The sequence below is a fragment of the Mastigoproctus giganteus genome, chromosome 10, assembly GCF_048544385.1.
Source record: "Mastigoproctus giganteus isolate SK-2022 chromosome 10, ASM4854438v1, whole genome shotgun sequence".
Lineage (NCBI taxonomy): Eukaryota > Metazoa > Arthropoda > Arachnida > Uropygi > Thelyphonidae > Mastigoproctus > Mastigoproctus giganteus.
Genome location: NC_143584.1, coordinates 18,119,525 through 18,136,896, shown reverse-complemented (window position 1 = coordinate 18,136,896; position 17,372 = coordinate 18,119,525). Strand labels below are relative to the sequence as shown.

Below are 17,372 nucleotides of genomic sequence, written 5' to 3'. Positions count from 1 at the left end.
GTAATAGAGATTTCAATAATCGAAAGGTTAGTGGTTACTAACTGCTAATCGTTCGAATGATATCAGTATAAACGATTATAATCTTTCGATTATGCCCCTTCACACACATTTCTTATACATAGGACATGTAAATATGAATGTACCTGATAAAAAAAAAAAGTGGAAAACAGCCAAATAAATGTAAATTAGTGAAACTTTAATTTTATTTTTTTGAAGGAACCAACAAAACACGTAAATTTGAAGAAAGGACAAATCTGTTCCAGAAATAAAAGCAGCTGTACTTTTTAACACAACAGAGCGATAAAAGCTACAGTTCAGGATTCGTTGTGTATTTTATCTGACATTCATAACTGTCATAAAAATAAAAAAAATCTGTTTATAATTCTAGACAAGTACTCAAGATCAGAGACAAGGAGTTAACAAGATTGATTACAAGAATATTTCCAGATTTTGTGGTATCACGTGGATATCGAACATAGAATAGCTCTCCTCGTTCATGTCACTTGACTACAGTCGTGCCTTTTGAAATGCACTGGCAAAGTCAAGTACAATGTATTTGCGTCACTTGCTTTGCTTAATATTATTAATATACTGTACTGATAAGCACTTAAATATTTTTATTAACAATACCAAAGAGATTTAACTGAATTTTCGATCAATATCTTATATGGAGATCACAGGCGCTTAACTGATAAAGATAAGTATAATCTATATTTCATCCAGCGGTGCAATAAGGTACGCAATGATTTCAGCACTTCTGGCTCAACTACGTGACAAGTGCATAAATCGTATTACAGAGAAGTATAGTCTCGCGGGGTATATAGTCTCTACAAGCTCTTACAGCTTGTATGAAGTAAAATTACTACAGCACCTAGCAACAAATTCGTAATTTGAATAGTCTATATAAGAAAATTTTCTAAAATTGCCGAGTATATACGGCGTAATTTTTAAGGGGAGGGGAGGATAAAGACAAAAGATTTAAAATGCTTTCTGAAATATTGTAGTTTAATTCTAATTGGTAAATTGCACAAAAAAGTTAATTAAATCTTATTATTTGAACAGCATAAACAAAACGATTTCAGTCATTTCCTCACAATTCCTTAACTGTCAGGAAATATGACTGAAATCGTGGGAAACTTGCAAGTTTTCTCATAAGTGTAGTAATTTACACAAAATTGTGTTATTAAAATCTTAAGTCTTTCATCGCTGGATTATATCGTTATAATATCAGGAACTTCGCCTGTTAATGTTACACTCAATTATTATGCTGATTTACATTAATTTTCTCAAACGCGCTCAATTTTGTGCAGTAACGTTCTGTAGCTTTCTAGGAGATTATATTGCGTTGGTGGGGACAGAAGAGATTTGATTTAGTGACTATATAATACCCATAATATATGTTAAGTGACTTGCCCCAGTGGGGATTTATAACTTCCCCTCCCCCGGATAAGCCACTGGTAATAAAACTGCAAAGAAAGTCGTAAACAGTAGTTCTAGAAGTTAGCCTATTTATTGATGGTAACTCTACAAAATACAACCGTTATACGTTTACAACAATTATTACTTATATTACTGTACTCTTTCAGTAATAAACTACAAAAACTCTTGATGTCCTAAGCAGTGCGTTGTTTAAGAAGAATCGCAACTCTAAAGTTACTGGATCTATCACTAATGCCTCTTTAAAACTGCGGGGTCCATCCTCCGAATTGACCATGATTTTTGTCCAGTTCACGGACCTTTCTATCCTTTCTTCCACACTGAAATGATCCTCCGTGATTCTTTTTCCCCTAACCAAAACGTACATTTCCATTCGGAAAGCACCAAGTAGTGGATTGGCAAATGCAAAACCAAACTCCCTCTCAACTTCCTGTTCTTCTAAAGCCCGAACAGGCATGCGTACTAGATGCACGCATGGCTTGGACCAGTCCTCATGGGTTTCCCAGATCACTTTGCCCGAAAGATTTCGGAACCTCACGTATTGAATTTTGAATATCTCATTCGGTTCACTTCCAGAACACATTTCAAGATATCCTAACCAAAAAAAAAAAAAAAAAAAAAGTAAGAAATAAATAGAAATAATACTTGTAGATTTAAAATATTATTTTTAATACATATAGGTGAACTTATAAAATTTTAGGTGTTGATTCCAGATCCTTAACGAGAATGTAATGAAAATCAATGCCACTTATTACAAACTTTTGAATAAAAAGAGAAATCACAAAAAAAAGTACTCTTATATTAGAAAAAAAGTCTTTAATTTGATCCATAATTTTTCTATGTACGTCCCCACTCGATACTTTTCTCCGAAGCTGTCACTCATGATCACAATATTCTGCCTTTTCTAAAAAGTGCTGGAAATATCAATATTCTCAGGGTTACCTGCAATTAATACATCTTCAAAGAACGGGGAGCTCTTAATTCTTATTAGGGGGAAAAGAGGTACAGATTGGATTGTAGGAAGTTTATTTCCTAGACAGTGAGTTTTTAATCTTTGAAATAAAATTACTTTCAAGGGTAGTTGTGGCTAATAGTTTGGGGAATCCAAAGGTCAGTTGGATCTGTATCTGCGTGAGGAATGAAACTTGAATATATACTGAGTGATCACGAAATTATGACCACCTACCTAATACCGTGTTAGGCCACTGTTCGCACGAATAACAGCCGCTCTTCGCCTAAGCATAGACTCCACTAGATGTCCGTAGAGATCTGCAGCCATGCTACCTGCAGTGCTTTCCACAGTGTCTGAATAGATGACTGTTGCGTATCCATACGCCTCATTTCCCGTTCCAAAACATCTCACAGGTGTTCAATTGGATTGAGGTCAAGCGAATTTGGAGGGCAATCAAGATCTTCAGTGTTCCTAGAACCACTTGTGCACAGTGCGGGCCCGATCACACAGCGCATTAGCGTCTTGGGAGATCCAGTTTGTGTTGAAAAAAAATGCAACATGGCAGGATGCACATGGTCTCCTAAAAGCTGCTGGTAGACCTCGCCATAGTATGTATCCGTCAGCAGTACCAGTAGCCCCCCCCTCCACACAAAACAGCGCCTCACCAGTGAAACGTTGTTTCACTGGTGAGGTACATGGGTACTAGTTCTTGCCAGAAAAAATGCTCCATATTAAGCAACCCCATATTGCTTTCGCCACATTTATTTTTAATAAATATGGCGAAATTTATTAAAAATACAAGGCATCCGTCGGCGTGTTGCATCAGGTCTCGTCCGACCAACACACTCGTTTCCGGTCCTCCAGTGTTCAACCAGCATGTTGTTGACACCACAGCATTCGACGACGATCAGCGGTGAAGAGTTTTTTTTGTTTTGTTTTTTTTAGGAGCATTAGGAACTAAGGCCATATTGCTCCGGGATATGCGGTGGTCATTCCCTGACCTTTCCGTATTTGGTGGTGACGGGCTCGAACCCCCGTCTAATCAAGAAGCGTGTGCTACGCACTGCTGCTCCTTCCCACCTGGCTACTGAGGCGCCCCAGCGGTGAAGAGAGGGTGTCTTTTGGCTCGTCTGCTGTGGAACCCCCTTACGTCCGAGTATGCAGCGCATCGTCATTTGGGATGTTGTTGCATTCTCCATATTGTATTGCGATGTCAATTGTCGCGCTACACCCTTCGCTTACCACGAACGTCCACCATGCGTAATCCATTACGTTTCTGTCGGCGGGAGGCGATTTGACACCATTCTTTGCACACTTTAACCACAGTGGGCTGTGATTAAAGTCCACTTCCATATCGGAAACGGCAAGACGCACGAGTTCCCACAGTTATGCCCTTTTGAAACTCTAATATCATTACTACGTCCCATAACTGCTGCTTATCACTGACTTGCACGACCAGATGCAAATTGCCGCTGCTCTAGCCTAAGAAGCTGTTCGTTTTTTTTTTTTTTTTTTTTCACTGCGACAGTCCATTACAGATAGGGTGATCATAATTCGGTGATCAGAGAGCGTGTGTGTATTATTATATTTTGACTGGTGAAGCAGAAGCTTCTTTGCACCATAAAAATGCACCATTTTTCTAGCAATTTGGCAAAGTCTTCAGGATATTTAATCATCTGTTCACTCCTGCTTCAACGATGTCTGACATTTTCCTATAGTAATAACCGGTTCCGACCTGCAATTCGTCTTCTATAACCACCCCTCGAAGCGGAGCGTATTGTGCACTTTTTTCATTCCAGCAGAACTAGCGATAGTTGTATAATTTCATTTGTGTCCCTGGAAGAACTCGTGGTTAAGCGCGCTTTCTTGATGTGTTAATATTGATGGTAGCCATCATTTGAAAATTCTTGATATTTTGCGCTGCTGAACGAACAGTTTTTTTTTTTAAATCGTATTTGTTGCGTCTGTTCTAAGCGCACTGAAATAGGATTGTTTAATTACAAGACCACAAGAAAAATTGAGATATCTTTAACAGTTATTAGCGTGTTTTTCACGTTACAATTGACGAGCTGAAGCCAGGGCCAGCCCCAAAATTTTAAGGCCCCTGTTCAAGAATTACTTGCGGGTTCCGTGCAAAACTCTTATACGGGGTGCTTTTGTAATAATGACTTATTAATTTCTTATTTTTTCAAAATTTTACAGTAACTAAAGAATAATTTTATATTATACTGAAAAAAAAAATTAAATAACACTAATATTTAATACATTAATCAACAATATTGTTTAACAGTTGCAGTCATCTCATAAAAACAGGAACATGAATAAATAATAATAATAGGACCCAATAATCACATAAATAATTCAAATATTATTATTGAAAGTGAGAAAATAACATAAAAATTACATTTTTATAGTTTATTAAGCTTATAGGCCCAAACCACTATACATTCAAAGTGACATTTCAGGCAACTTGCCGCTGCCAATAATTAGATCATACCCTGGCTGTTAGGGGGAGAAAATATAAAGTTACAATTTGGGAGCTTTTGTAATTAATTGTGAATTAAGGGTTTTTTTTTTAGGAAATCTAGGCTAAGGAATGTATGGTAAAAATTACATGGTTAAACTGGTTTGTATTATGTATTAAGTTAAATACATCCGGTTACATGTACATAAAAATCTTTACCTGCCGTCTGATTCCTGCTACTAAAACCTGTTGTGCATACCAACCGGTAAGAGGAGCTGCCAAACGGTTACATATAGGATTAAATCTATTAACCAATAGTAGGGTGTCAAAGTTTACTATCCTGGATCCAGTGGTTCTTATTTGAGGTATGCTACCTTCATGCTCAGATCATCTGCAGTGATTTGCGTGTGAGCTGCTCTTCAGGATTTTTTAAGTATTTTCTTTTTCTCGATTTTCCATATCTTCATGGTAAATGGTTGGATATATTGAAGAAAATAAGAGTGGAACTATAGAAGACTCAATATGGATTAAGGACTGCAGAATCAAAGAACAGAAATGGTTCGTGTGCCCGAGCACGCACGGTAGATGTGGTTTTTTTTTTTTTTTTTGTGAAACATCCTTCGTTTCTTTTAGGTATTTTGATTTTTATTTATTGATTACGAAATAAAGTTTTTGTACTGTAATTTTTTTTTTTAATCATTTACAAATTTCCATAATTTCAGTTGGAAGACAAAATACAATGGATTTATGTTAGCTAAAGTAAGAGACGTATACTTGTGATTGCAACGTATTTAAATGTCTCTGAAAAACAGCGTTGATAGAGGTACCAGATTATGTAGTTGAAATTGGGAGATTGGTGTTTATAGTTAAATCAAACTTTTTTTGCAGGAAAGTAATTAACGGTTCTGAAGATGGTAATGTGTATTGCTATCTTCGTCTTTATTTTCTTAGGTCTTATTGTTTTCATCCTTGCTCGAGAACGCTCGCACTTGACTTCGGCACCGTTGAACGCTCAAGTTTTATTTTTGAAAATTATTAAGTAGGTTCACCAGAACTCGCGATATCGTACTGGTCGCGAAAATATGCGTCACGTTCTCTAATCACATTACGTCGCGTCAAGTGCTTGGCAAAGACTAGTAGTGGCCGGGGATGATTGGCCACGACGTATTTTCGTGGCCAATCAGACTTACTCGATTGAAATTTTTGTAGGTGCCCGCAAAGATATTTCACATAAAAAAAGAGTGCAACATGGAAGAATCCAAAAATCCGACAGAGCCTTGCGTGCATCCAATATGGAACATTGGAATGCACGCAAGGTTGTGTCGGATTTTTTCTAGACCCCTTTCTATAGACAAACAGTACAACAGAAGAAAATATACAGAATCATTCTTCATAAATGTTCGTGATCTCATCAATTAACAGGAAACAAGGAATCGAATTCAACCCTCAAAAACCTGAACAGCAGCCCACACATAATTCCCTCCAGACCCTTAGTTCCACTCTACAGATGATCTGAGCATGAAGGTAGCACACCTCAACAAGAACCACTGGATCCAGGATAGTAAAATTTGGCACCATACTATTGGTTAATAGAATTAATCCTATATGTAACTGTTTGGCAGGTGCTCTTGTCAATATGCACAACCAAGTTTTGGTAGCATAGGCAAGCAAGAACCAGACAGCAGGTAAGAATTTGTATGTGTATCCGGATGTAATTAATCCATACTACAAACCCATTTTAACCATGAATTGCTTGGTCTTGATTTCCTAAAAACCCTTAAATTCACAATTAATAATTACAAAAGTTCCCAAATTGTAACTTAATATTTTCTCCCCCTAACAGCCTTTCTATAGTAAGTTGCTTGAAATGTCACCTTAAATGTATAGTGGTTTGGGCTGTAAGCTTAAACTATTATTATCTCACGTGGTAAAGAGTTGTTTTTATAACAATTAACTTTCACGAAAACAACCACGTAACGTCCTTTCTTAACTATATTAAACCACAAAGGTTAAATTAGTCCTAATCATTTTGCAGTCCAAGAGATGAGGCACTTGTGGAGGGAATTTATCAGAGAATTTGTCAAAAAAAAAAAAAAGTCAGTGAGTCATTTGATTGCTGGAACAAAACTTTCATCTGTCGTTGGGGAAGTTGATAGGATAAATAAACTTAAGAAACTGGACAATTTTAGAGGGAATGGATGTGATTTTTTTTTTTTTTTTTTTTTTTTTTTTTTGGCTGATGCTACATAAGCTTGCTTTCTGTCATCATATGCCTCTACTACTATTTGCTCAAACGGTAATTCTGTTTAGTGGACTGAACGTCATAAAATCCGCATTGACAGTCAAGGCGAAATAGCGTGAGATTCCTGACTTTCTGGAGGAACATGGAAGTTGATTTTGCTTTGGCAAGAAGGATGAATTATATTTATTTAGTCTAAAATGCATTACTAATTAGTAGCTTTCATTTACAATTTCATTAATCTTAATTTCAAGATTTTTATTATTGTGTGTTTACGTATTCCGAACAAAATCTTAATATGTTCAAGGCTTGAACATATTAAATTATCACATTTATGTTTGTTCATTATACGTACAGCACATGAAATTGATCTTTTCTCTTCTGGGTTAACTGTCGAAAAATAGAAGGGGAAGAGGGAATAGCATTTTTCGTTCTTTATCACAACAGTGTAAAAAATTATAGTTGATATGAGTAAGAAAACGAATTAATTTTAATCGGTGTTCTTAAAGGATGTAATACACTTTGTTGCATATCGTCTATTAAGAGCACTGATTTTCAAAGATAATTGTAATTTCTGGTATTTATTATATTTTCATTAATGGCATAAAACCTATTGAATTTATGAATAAATATAAATTCTTTAGTAGATGTTAATTTAATTATAATGAATACTATTAGATAAATTGTAGAATTCTTAAAGTGCCGATTTAAATTGACTCAAATTAATAGCATAGCTTAATTTGCGGTACTCACCTTTTTATGTAATCTGCAATTGACATGTTGAGATAGGATAAAATGGTAGTTGAGTTTAAAAATTGGAATTAATATGGATACGTTTAAAATATGCTCAAGGAAATAAAGTGCACGTCTTCAACCTTGGTTGTCATGAATTAAAAGTTGAAATGATAAAGCTAGGAAAGTTAAACTGATGAGTTTAACTGGCCTCATCAGTTTAACTTTCCTAGCTTTATCATTTTAACTTTTAATTCATGACAACCAAGGTTGAAGACGTGCACTTTATTTCCTTGAGCATATTTTAAACGTATCCATATTAATTCCAATTTTTAAACTCAACTACCATTTTATCCTATCAACATGTCAATTGCAGATTACATAAAAAGGTGAGTACAGCAAATTTAAGCTATGCTGAGTGAGTTATATTGAATACTTAAGTTATTGATATAAAGGTGCATATAATATATTTGATTATTTATCACGACATCACCTAGTTCTCAACCGAAGTGAAAACTTATTAAAAACTTATTAATTTCATCAACACAATTGAGTAATAAGGAAGACAATGTATCTGAGCTGTTGTGATAACTGCAAGGTATCCATTGACATGTAAACTTTACCATCTAACTCGCTAGATTAAGTACATATTTCATGCTTTAGCTAAATAGTTCGAGGGGAAAAATCTGTTAATTCGACTCTGGAAATGCTGATTGTTGTACTGGGGATGGCTTAGTGTTTAGGGTAAGGCGCCACCTGTGGTCTCCCACAACTGCATATTGTTGTACTGGGGGTAGGGTATCATTCTCAAATCACACAAGAGGTCTGCAGTTGTGGGGTAAGATAAAATGTTACTTAAAAAAAAAAAAATTGTGCTCGCGCCGAGCACGCATAGCGGAAAGTAAGTGAAACTTCTTTTGAAACGTTTATCATTTCAATGTTAGTGGTTTAATATCTTACAATTGTTTTACAAGTTTATTACAGATCTCCCCTTTGTATTCAATGGAGGTGGTTTCGGAGGACGCATTGCACGTATACGTGCTCTATGCCCTTACAACGCTCACTATTAGTCTTCGGCATGTTGAATTATTTTTTTTTTTTTCGTCGAAATTATTATGAAATACGGTAGCGAATGAGGAAAAAAAATTTTAGTTTTTAAAATCGATTTAAAACGCGACACGCGTGCGAGTTACACCGTGGCCGCACTGTAGGGATACTGATTGTATTCCATTTTGTGTAGCATTTTCGTTGCCATTTTTGCCAATCCACGTTCCCAAGTTATTCCCATGTGAAAATTGCTTGTTTGGGGCGCATCTAAAGAATTGCGAAGAAATAGGATGTAACTGGGTGGGAGGGAAAAGCACATTGGCGTCGAGGGTAAAGTTAATCCCGGTCAATAACTTGCTCAAGATCGGTAATGGATCGCAGAGAACAGGTGGTCTGGATACAGTGGGATAAAATCGCTTCCCCCCCCCACTGTGTTGCTGCAACAGAACCTCCGTAGCCAGGTGGGAAGGAGCAGCAGTGCGTAGCACACGCTTCTTGATTAGACCGGTGTTCGAGCCCGTCACCACCAAATACGGAGGATGCGGAAAGGTTAGGGAATGACCACCGCATATTCCCGGAGCAATATGGCCTTAGTTGCTAATGCTCCTAAAAACCAAATAACAACAACAGCATCTTTCAGGACGACTGTTTCTTATCATCGGGCGAAAAGTGTAAGTAGGCACTTCTGTAGTTACTTTATTACAGGTGAAAAAATGGAAGAACGGTCCATTACAACTCTAAGCTGGCCAGGAAACAGCCCAGACCTGAATCCTATAGAGAACTGTTGGCATCGCGTGGAATCTGCAGTTGCCAGAAAGAAATCAAACGCCTTTCGTGAACTTCAGAAATCCATAATTCTTGTTTGGAACCACGAACTGGCAGTTGATCAATCTTCAGAAATTGATCTTGTCAATGTCTTGACAGTGTGCTGCTGTCATCAGGGCCAGAGGCGGTTCAACTAAATATTAGTTTGCACCTGGTGAACTTTTCATTTTATTTTCCATTTAAATGATAAACTGAAGCAAATTGAGGGCTTCTGATAACATTTTAGCCATAATTGTCGTGTTTACCAAAACTGTTGTATAAAGGTTGCAAATGCTCAATTTTGGAATATTTTGAAAGCACCTGTCAAATATTACTTAGCTTTGCCTGAACTATTAATAAATATCTTTTGTTTTATATTTCTGTTTGTGATGCTAATCATTAATGTAACATACCATCGCGAAAAAGAGAAATGTGAAATTTCTAGGTGATGCACTTTCTTTGAACACCAGTGTATATAGGCTGGCTCCATTTAATAAAATAAAAATATTTGGTATCATAACAGAAATATAGGGTATAATATAATTATAAGCGTAAACATAGTTTTAAAACAAAATACTGTACAGTTCTTTTTAGTTGAGCAGAGACGTCGCTACTGATCTTGAATCTCTACATCAGATTTTCGAATGGCCCTTCCGTACTCTTTAAAAAATCATATCAAACGATGGTTCTCTGTCTGTGCCCCCTTTCCCTCTGCAGTAGTAATCCCAATAGGAATATCGGAAGGTAATCTAGTTTAGAAACAAGGAGATTAAATATAACCAACGCGAAAATGTTTCGTAGACGAGGTTCTTATGTTTTTCATTTTGGTTAACGAGTTCAACTTTTTTTTTTTTTGTAGTTGTTGGCGCATCGGCTTCTGTGGCCATAATGCACCTCCCAAGGTTTTTGTAGTACTTTGATCCAGGCTCGATTCGAACCCGCGACCTTTGCGTTGCCAGGCAGGTACTTTACCCAACCGGCTAGCCCGGTTGGCTTCAATCGTACATGCTTTCATAACGTGTGAGGGCCAGTTGCGATTACCTCTTTCAGAGCCGGTCCTGATAATATATTTGCTGCTTAACACAAAGCAGTTGAGTGCTTTACTGATGCAAACATTCCCTATAAAGAGAATGCGATTATTTGTATTAGATATGGCCCAAAAATTGACTGGTGCAAAAAGTTCGCAGTCGACACTTTTAGTTTATTCATTAGGAAATGGAGTGTCACTCATCACATTTATTTTATACACGCCCGATGCTGTCCTGATGCTACTCAGAATTTCTCTCGTAGAATTTATTTTAATAGTAGAAAATTTGAGATCCTAAGGCAGAGGTTACAAAAGCGTAGCTCGCGAAATACATGTGGCTGGCAAGCCATCTGAAGTGTTTCGTTTCCTGAACGTCTAGGGCTATAGGGTCTACCCCTAATTAATCTTTTTCTAAACGGGGAGAGAAAATCTAACTTTCAATAGAAAGAAGGGGAAGTTTAATCTTAAGAACGTATGTGATGTTGTCTTATACAATAAATGCTACTGGATCCTGAGAGTACAGAGATTGAACTTTTTAAAAGTTTAGGAATATTATAATTAAAATTTATATATCGTTAAAGTGAATTTCTATGGCAATTTTTCTTTTCATAGTCTACCTATTGTTGACTCGCCATATATTTTGAATTTTAAATATGGAACACAGTCCACAAAACGTTGGAGACTCCTACCCAACAAGGTTGTGTTTTATGGGAAGAAACTAAAGTCTTTATACTTTAGTGCTGGACTACATTAGTAAACCAAAAATTAAAAAAGGTGTGTGTTTTTTTTTTTTTTTTTTTTTTCCACTGTAGTACAACCATTTAAGGGACAATTAGAGTTTAAACATTATAGTAGCCGATAGAATCGCAGTCAGTTAACAATGGGCCACGCATTATTAATTTATAGCGGCTTTTAATGATTCTAACTCATAAAACGCATACTGCAATGATCCCATTTATAATGTTCTAAGTTCGAATAGCAGTACTGCTGTACAGAAATCCTGGACACTGTATTCCATTAAAAAATGTCTGCTTAGAAGGAGAAATGAAATAACTTTGCCTGTTTTGCAACAATAAGGAATCTAAATATTATTGACTTAGGCACACACCCAGGATTTTTATTTGTGGGTGAGGATCAGAAACGTTGCTTTGATCTGAAGAATTCCTTTTTTGGTATTTCATTTTTTTTTTTGTGGGGGGGGGGAGATGAAGTCCTGTAGCTCCGTTGGGGCCGCCCATCATTTGAGGTGCCCTACTGCAACAGGATCTAGAAAATTTGGGAAGATGGGCTGAGAAGGGGCAACTGAAGTTTAACATTGACAAATGCAAAGTACTGCATGTGATAGAAGTAACCCCAGAGGAACGTATCAACTGTGTGGTACTACACTTAAGGTGGTAGAAAATGAAAAAGAACTGGGAGTAATTGCGTAGTCAGATATGAAGTTTTCTGAGCAATGCAGACAGGTTGCCAGGGCAGTCATGGGGTTTTATCAATGATATATATATAGGAATTTTGCTAGCAGGGAAAATGTGATTGTCTCTCTGTGTAAGGCAATGGTCAGGCCACGCCTTGAGTACTGCATACAGGTCAGGACGCCTCATTTTAGGAAGGATGTAGATTTGCTTGAATGTGTACAGAGAAGGGCAACAAGACTGGAGACTAGGCACCTGCGAGGTGATTTGATTGAGGTGTATAAGGCCTTGAATGGGCTGAGCACGCTGAATTCTGATGGGATTCTTCCACTTGTTCAGATTACGAACCTAAGGGGGCATAAATTCAAATTGAGGAAAGACAAATGTAGAGTAATGTGCGGAAATTTGCCTTTAGCCAGCGGGTAGTTAATTGCGGGAACAAACTTCCATCTGTCGCTGTGGAAGTTGATAGGTTAGATAAATTTAAAGAGAAACTGGACAAACATTTCAGAGGGAATTGTGTAAATTTTTTTTTTTTGGCTGATACTGCATAAGCCTGGTTTCTTGCATCACATGCCGCTATTACTACTACCTCGACAGCATTTTACTAATCAATCTAATAGAATCAGTTGAGTGGCTTTGATAGAAAATGAAGGATTTTGCAAAATACTGTATTGATTTGTTAGTTCACCTGAAGATATTCACCAAACGTGTCTCAACTGTTGACAGATTTTAACTTTACTCGCCTTCATAATGAGGTGGAGAGGAGAATATTTTCAGTTATTAATAGAACAAAAAAATAAGAATCGTTTGAAGACAAATTTAGTTAGCTTTTCTACGTGCAAAGAAGTGACGGATTTTGAAGAAAATGGATATTTAGGTCACAGTTATTAGCCTGAATGAGCAATTGTTCCTCGTGGAAATCTTTCGATAAGTTTACGACATAAAGATGCTCGAATTTGGTACTATTCTTCCATGAAGGCATTCGCCATTGCATTCGAAGTGGGCAGTACCGACATGGTCCTGAGCCTGTGTTCCAGCTCATCCTAAGTGTTCAGTGGGATTTGAGACAGTCGGGATAATTGTGAAAGTTCATTTCCCCCAAATTAGTGCATTGTAAGGCTGACTTGATGGGAATGTAGCATTATTGTGCTTTAAAAGTTCAGTTCTCTGGAATCGGAGTATACTGTTATAATCTAATTTTATATAGCCGAGTCTATAGAATTAGAGTACTGTATATGAATCCGTATCGAGGGTTTTTGGAAACCACGATAGTGGTTTCAGTTCAAACTCCAAGAAGCAGTTTCCATATGATGTTTTTCCACTGAACTTCGCTGCTACTCGTCGGTTACACCTAAACGTGTAATGCAACTCGTCGATTCAGAGTTCTTTCCGCCGTTAAAGGTTTCTTGAACAATAAGTAACACCATTCCAAACGATCCGTCACATTCATTAGTGCTATATGAGATCATGGCTGGCCACAAGCATGTTCAACTGGTTCTGTCGAACAGGGCCCCTCACTCAAATGGTCTAAATAATATCATCCACGTATTTTCCGCATTTCTGTCAACGAGCCTACCGCTGTCTTAATGTCTAGTTACCCACATTGTCACTCCAAGAGTGCTTGCACAAGTCAACTTTAAAATTGCTAGTAGAGCGTACGTACTTCATTTTAAACGTGTACATTTCGTTTGATTTCAAACATAGGATGTTATTTAAAAATGTAATTTTTATGTTATATTCGCTTTCAATAATATCTGTATTGTTTTTAACTTCTGGAGGTACGGAACGAACAGGGCCCCACAAATTTTGGGACTGAGCATGTATGAGGCTTCTGAACTGAAGATGTCTCATGAAAATAAAGCTTGTGCACTCGTTTTAAGAACAGTTTTTTTCGATAAATGGACATCCCTACAAACATCTGATATTGGACTACCAATATCAGATTAGTAGGGATATGTTCAAGAACCATGTAAAAACATCTTCAGAATTCACCAAGCCCAATTCAACAGTTCTTTGCCACATAATTATGGTTTAAGTCAGGGATTCAAAAGTGTGGCCTGCAACAGTTTATATAGCGAAATTTGTTGTGGTGAAGTGCTGTTTTCTAATATGTATGTTGTGCAACGTATATACATATCAGTGATATCACAGCATTAATCCCATATACAGCTCGCCCACAATTTCTATCGTCATATATTTATCCATATTGGCCAGCTGATGAAAAATTTCAGAACTACTGTATTGCACTCGCACTTCCATCATTTTGCAACATCAGTCACTAATGACTAGGGCTTACAATACCGGGATCCCGGTAATTTTTTTCCGGTATTGATACAAAAAATACCGGTTTTTTGGTACTAATTTTTTAAAAAATAATTGTTTATAATTTAATCACAAAGGTTATAAAATCACATTTATGTGATTATGACGTCGTTATCTCTACTAGCAAATGTTCGATAAATCATCGATAGGGCACATTGCAACCTGAACCTGTCCACAATTCTCGGACAACTTCATGTCTGACCGTATCGTAAGTCCTGTTCCTCCACTACTGACTTTAGTTCAGCTCCACCAAGTGTATAAGTTATTTTGAGGTTGCTGTTCTCCAGGTGTTAAGACCTTGCATTTTGCTGAATTAAAGCATAGCTGCCACTTTTCTGACCATCCCAGAAGTCTATCTAGGTCACTCTGAAGAAGCTCTGCTTGTCGGCGATCATTAACTACTCTACTGATCTTTACATCATCTGCAAGTTTAGACCTCATGTCCTTCATTGATGTCATTTAAGATAATCAAAAACAACAATGGGCCCAATACTGATCCTTGGGGAACCCCACTTCTTACATTAACCCAATCTGAGGAATAACCATTTATCACAACCCCCTGCCTGGTGCCCTCAAGCCATCCATCTAATGATTTTTCCCTATGATTCCAGCCTGCTCCAACTTATAAAGTAACCGCTCATGTGGGACTGAGTCAAATGCTTTTCTGAAATCCAAATAAACAATGTCAACCATTGAAATTATTCCCTAAATTCAGCTCACGAGTGACCTGTCAAAATGGCAAACCAGATTTGTTAATTAAAAACAAACGCCAGCCAAGGAATTAAAAATTTTTACTATAAAAATAAAATATAATGAAATACTGTGATACGCTATCGGAAGACTAAAATATTATAATAAATTACGATAAAATAAACTACGATGAAAACGTTAAAAATACTGAAGCAATAAAATTATCTAAAATAAACTGGATTAAAAGCTGTTGAAGAAGGAGACAGTAGTCTCCGAAAGCTTCAGGTTTTATCGCTTTTAATCCAATTTATTTTAGATAATTTTATTGCTTCGGTATTTTTAACGTTTTTATCGTAGTTTATTTTATTGTAATATTTTAGTCTTCCAATAGTGTATCACAGTATTTCATTATATTTTATTTTTATAGTAAAAATTTAATTCCTTGGCTGGTGTTTGTTTTTAATTATTGCAGTATGGAATTTCCCAGCCCCATAGCCTGTTTGAAGATACAGATTTGTTAAACATGATTTTCCCTTTACAAAAAACCATGCTGTGTATCCTACAGAATTCCACTCTTGATCATTGCCTTAATGATTTACATTACTACTGAAGTTAGACTGGCCGGTCGGTAACTTCCCATTACACTCCTAGAACTGTCTTTATGTTCCAATTTACACCAATCCAATGGAATCTCTCCTGTCCAGTGATGCTCTCGTAACTAGCCTTAATGGTTCAACGCACTTACTTTTACTTGCTGCCTCCTTTAAGATTATAGGGTATATGCCATCAACCACAGGAGCCTTACTTGCCTGTAGGTGCAAAAGTTCTCATTTAAATAATAATTTGAAATTTCAACATTAATTACATTTTTTTTCAACTTCACTTCAATATTATCTCATTGACACAAAGGTTTTTTTATGTAAATATCAATGCAAAGTAACTGTTGAGTTCATCTGCAACTTCAGCTATGTTATCTAATACTATCCCACGTCCATTACACAAGGGTCCAATCTGATTTGTCCTTCTGTTCTTTGCATTTATATATGTGAAGAATTCCTTAACTGCACTCTTGGCTCTCTTTATTCCTTATCCCCACTCTTTGCTCTCTCCCAGACTCAGTAAAGATACTATAGCGAAAATTATACTTCACTTAATAAAACATCTTTCTCCTTCAGAAAATGATGAACATAATTCAACCATAGAAGACCAACATGGAACAGAACATTAGTGTTCCCCAAATTATTTCCAAAATAAGAAATTGCCTGACTCCAATGAGATTTTAAAAGATGAACTTGAGTCGGAAATTAATGAAATACTTTTTTTTGCTAAAAAAAAAGTTCAAAGCCTAGAAAATATGGACTGAGATTGTATACGATTATCTCAGTACAATAGTACCAGAATAGAATCTGATAGGGCGTTTTCTGCTGCTAATCAAATACTGTATGTACCAAAATTAGATCCATTTTAAACGATCATACTATTGATTGCTTATGTTTCATAAGAGCTCACTTTATTTGGCACCGCATATCCCCGGAGCAATATGGCCTTAGTTGCTAATGCTCCTAAAACCAAATAACAACTTTATTCGGACAGATAGTGTGGATGCTTAAACATAACTAAACTTTGCAGTAACAATATGTATTTTTTTTTGTTTTTAGAATAATTGTATTTTAAGTACAATTATTATTGTACTTAAAGACCATGGGATCCCCCAGAGTAACATACCAACTGCTGTAATGCATACTACACTTGGGAAGTGAAGAATGAAAAAGACCTGGAGGTAATTGTGCAGTCAGATATGAAGTTTTCTGATCAGTGCAGACAGGTTGTAAGAGTAGCTGATCGGTTCTTGTCAATGATATACAGGAATTTTGCTAGCAGGGATAAGGAGGTGATTATCCTCTTGTATAAGGCAATGGTCAGGCCACAACTTGAGTACTGCATACAGGTCTAGAGGCCTCATTTTAGGAAGGATGTAGAGCTGCTGGAACAAGTACAGAGGAGGGCAACAGATTTGGCGAGTGGAACAAAGGGTTTCTCTTACCAAGAAAGGCTTAAATTCTGCTAATTACAGTGCCTGGAGACTAAGCACCTGCGAGATGATCTGATTGATGTGTAATGGCCTTGACCACTTTGAGCGAGCTCAATGCTGATGGGATTCTTGCTCAGATTCCACACCTGAGGGGGAATAAATTCAAATTGAGGAAAGAGACAGGTGTAGAATAGGTGTGGAAATTTTTCCT

The 17,372-nt window shown here is 36.7% G+C and overlaps 2 protein-coding genes across 2 annotated transcripts in view; one reads left to right on the top strand and one right to left on the bottom strand.

Annotated features, from left to right (window-relative positions):
- ringer (tubulin polymerization-promoting protein ringmaker) overlaps positions 1-17,372 on the top strand; it is a 76,367-nt gene that overhangs the window by 48,487 nt on the left and 10,508 nt on the right. The gene's annotated exons all lie outside the window — the stretch shown is intronic.
- Positions 1,583-5,111, bottom strand: LOC150078819 (retinal rod rhodopsin-sensitive cGMP 3',5'-cyclic phosphodiesterase subunit delta-like). Its single transcript, XM_090382380.1, has 2 exons — positions 5,073-5,111; positions 1,583-2,031 (listed from the first exon to the last, which is right to left on the bottom strand). Exon 2 carries the CDS (start codon positions 2,018-2,020, stop codon positions 1,583-1,585), a length of 438 nt encoding a protein of 145 aa, XP_090238506.1. The 5' UTR covers positions 2,021-2,031; positions 5,073-5,111.

What these genes read in the sequence shown, in the direction of transcription:
- LOC150078819 (XM_090382380.1), bottom strand. Translation starts at nt 2,020, where the DNA reads ATGTGTTCTGGAAGTGAACCGAATGAGATATTCAAAATTCAATACGTG.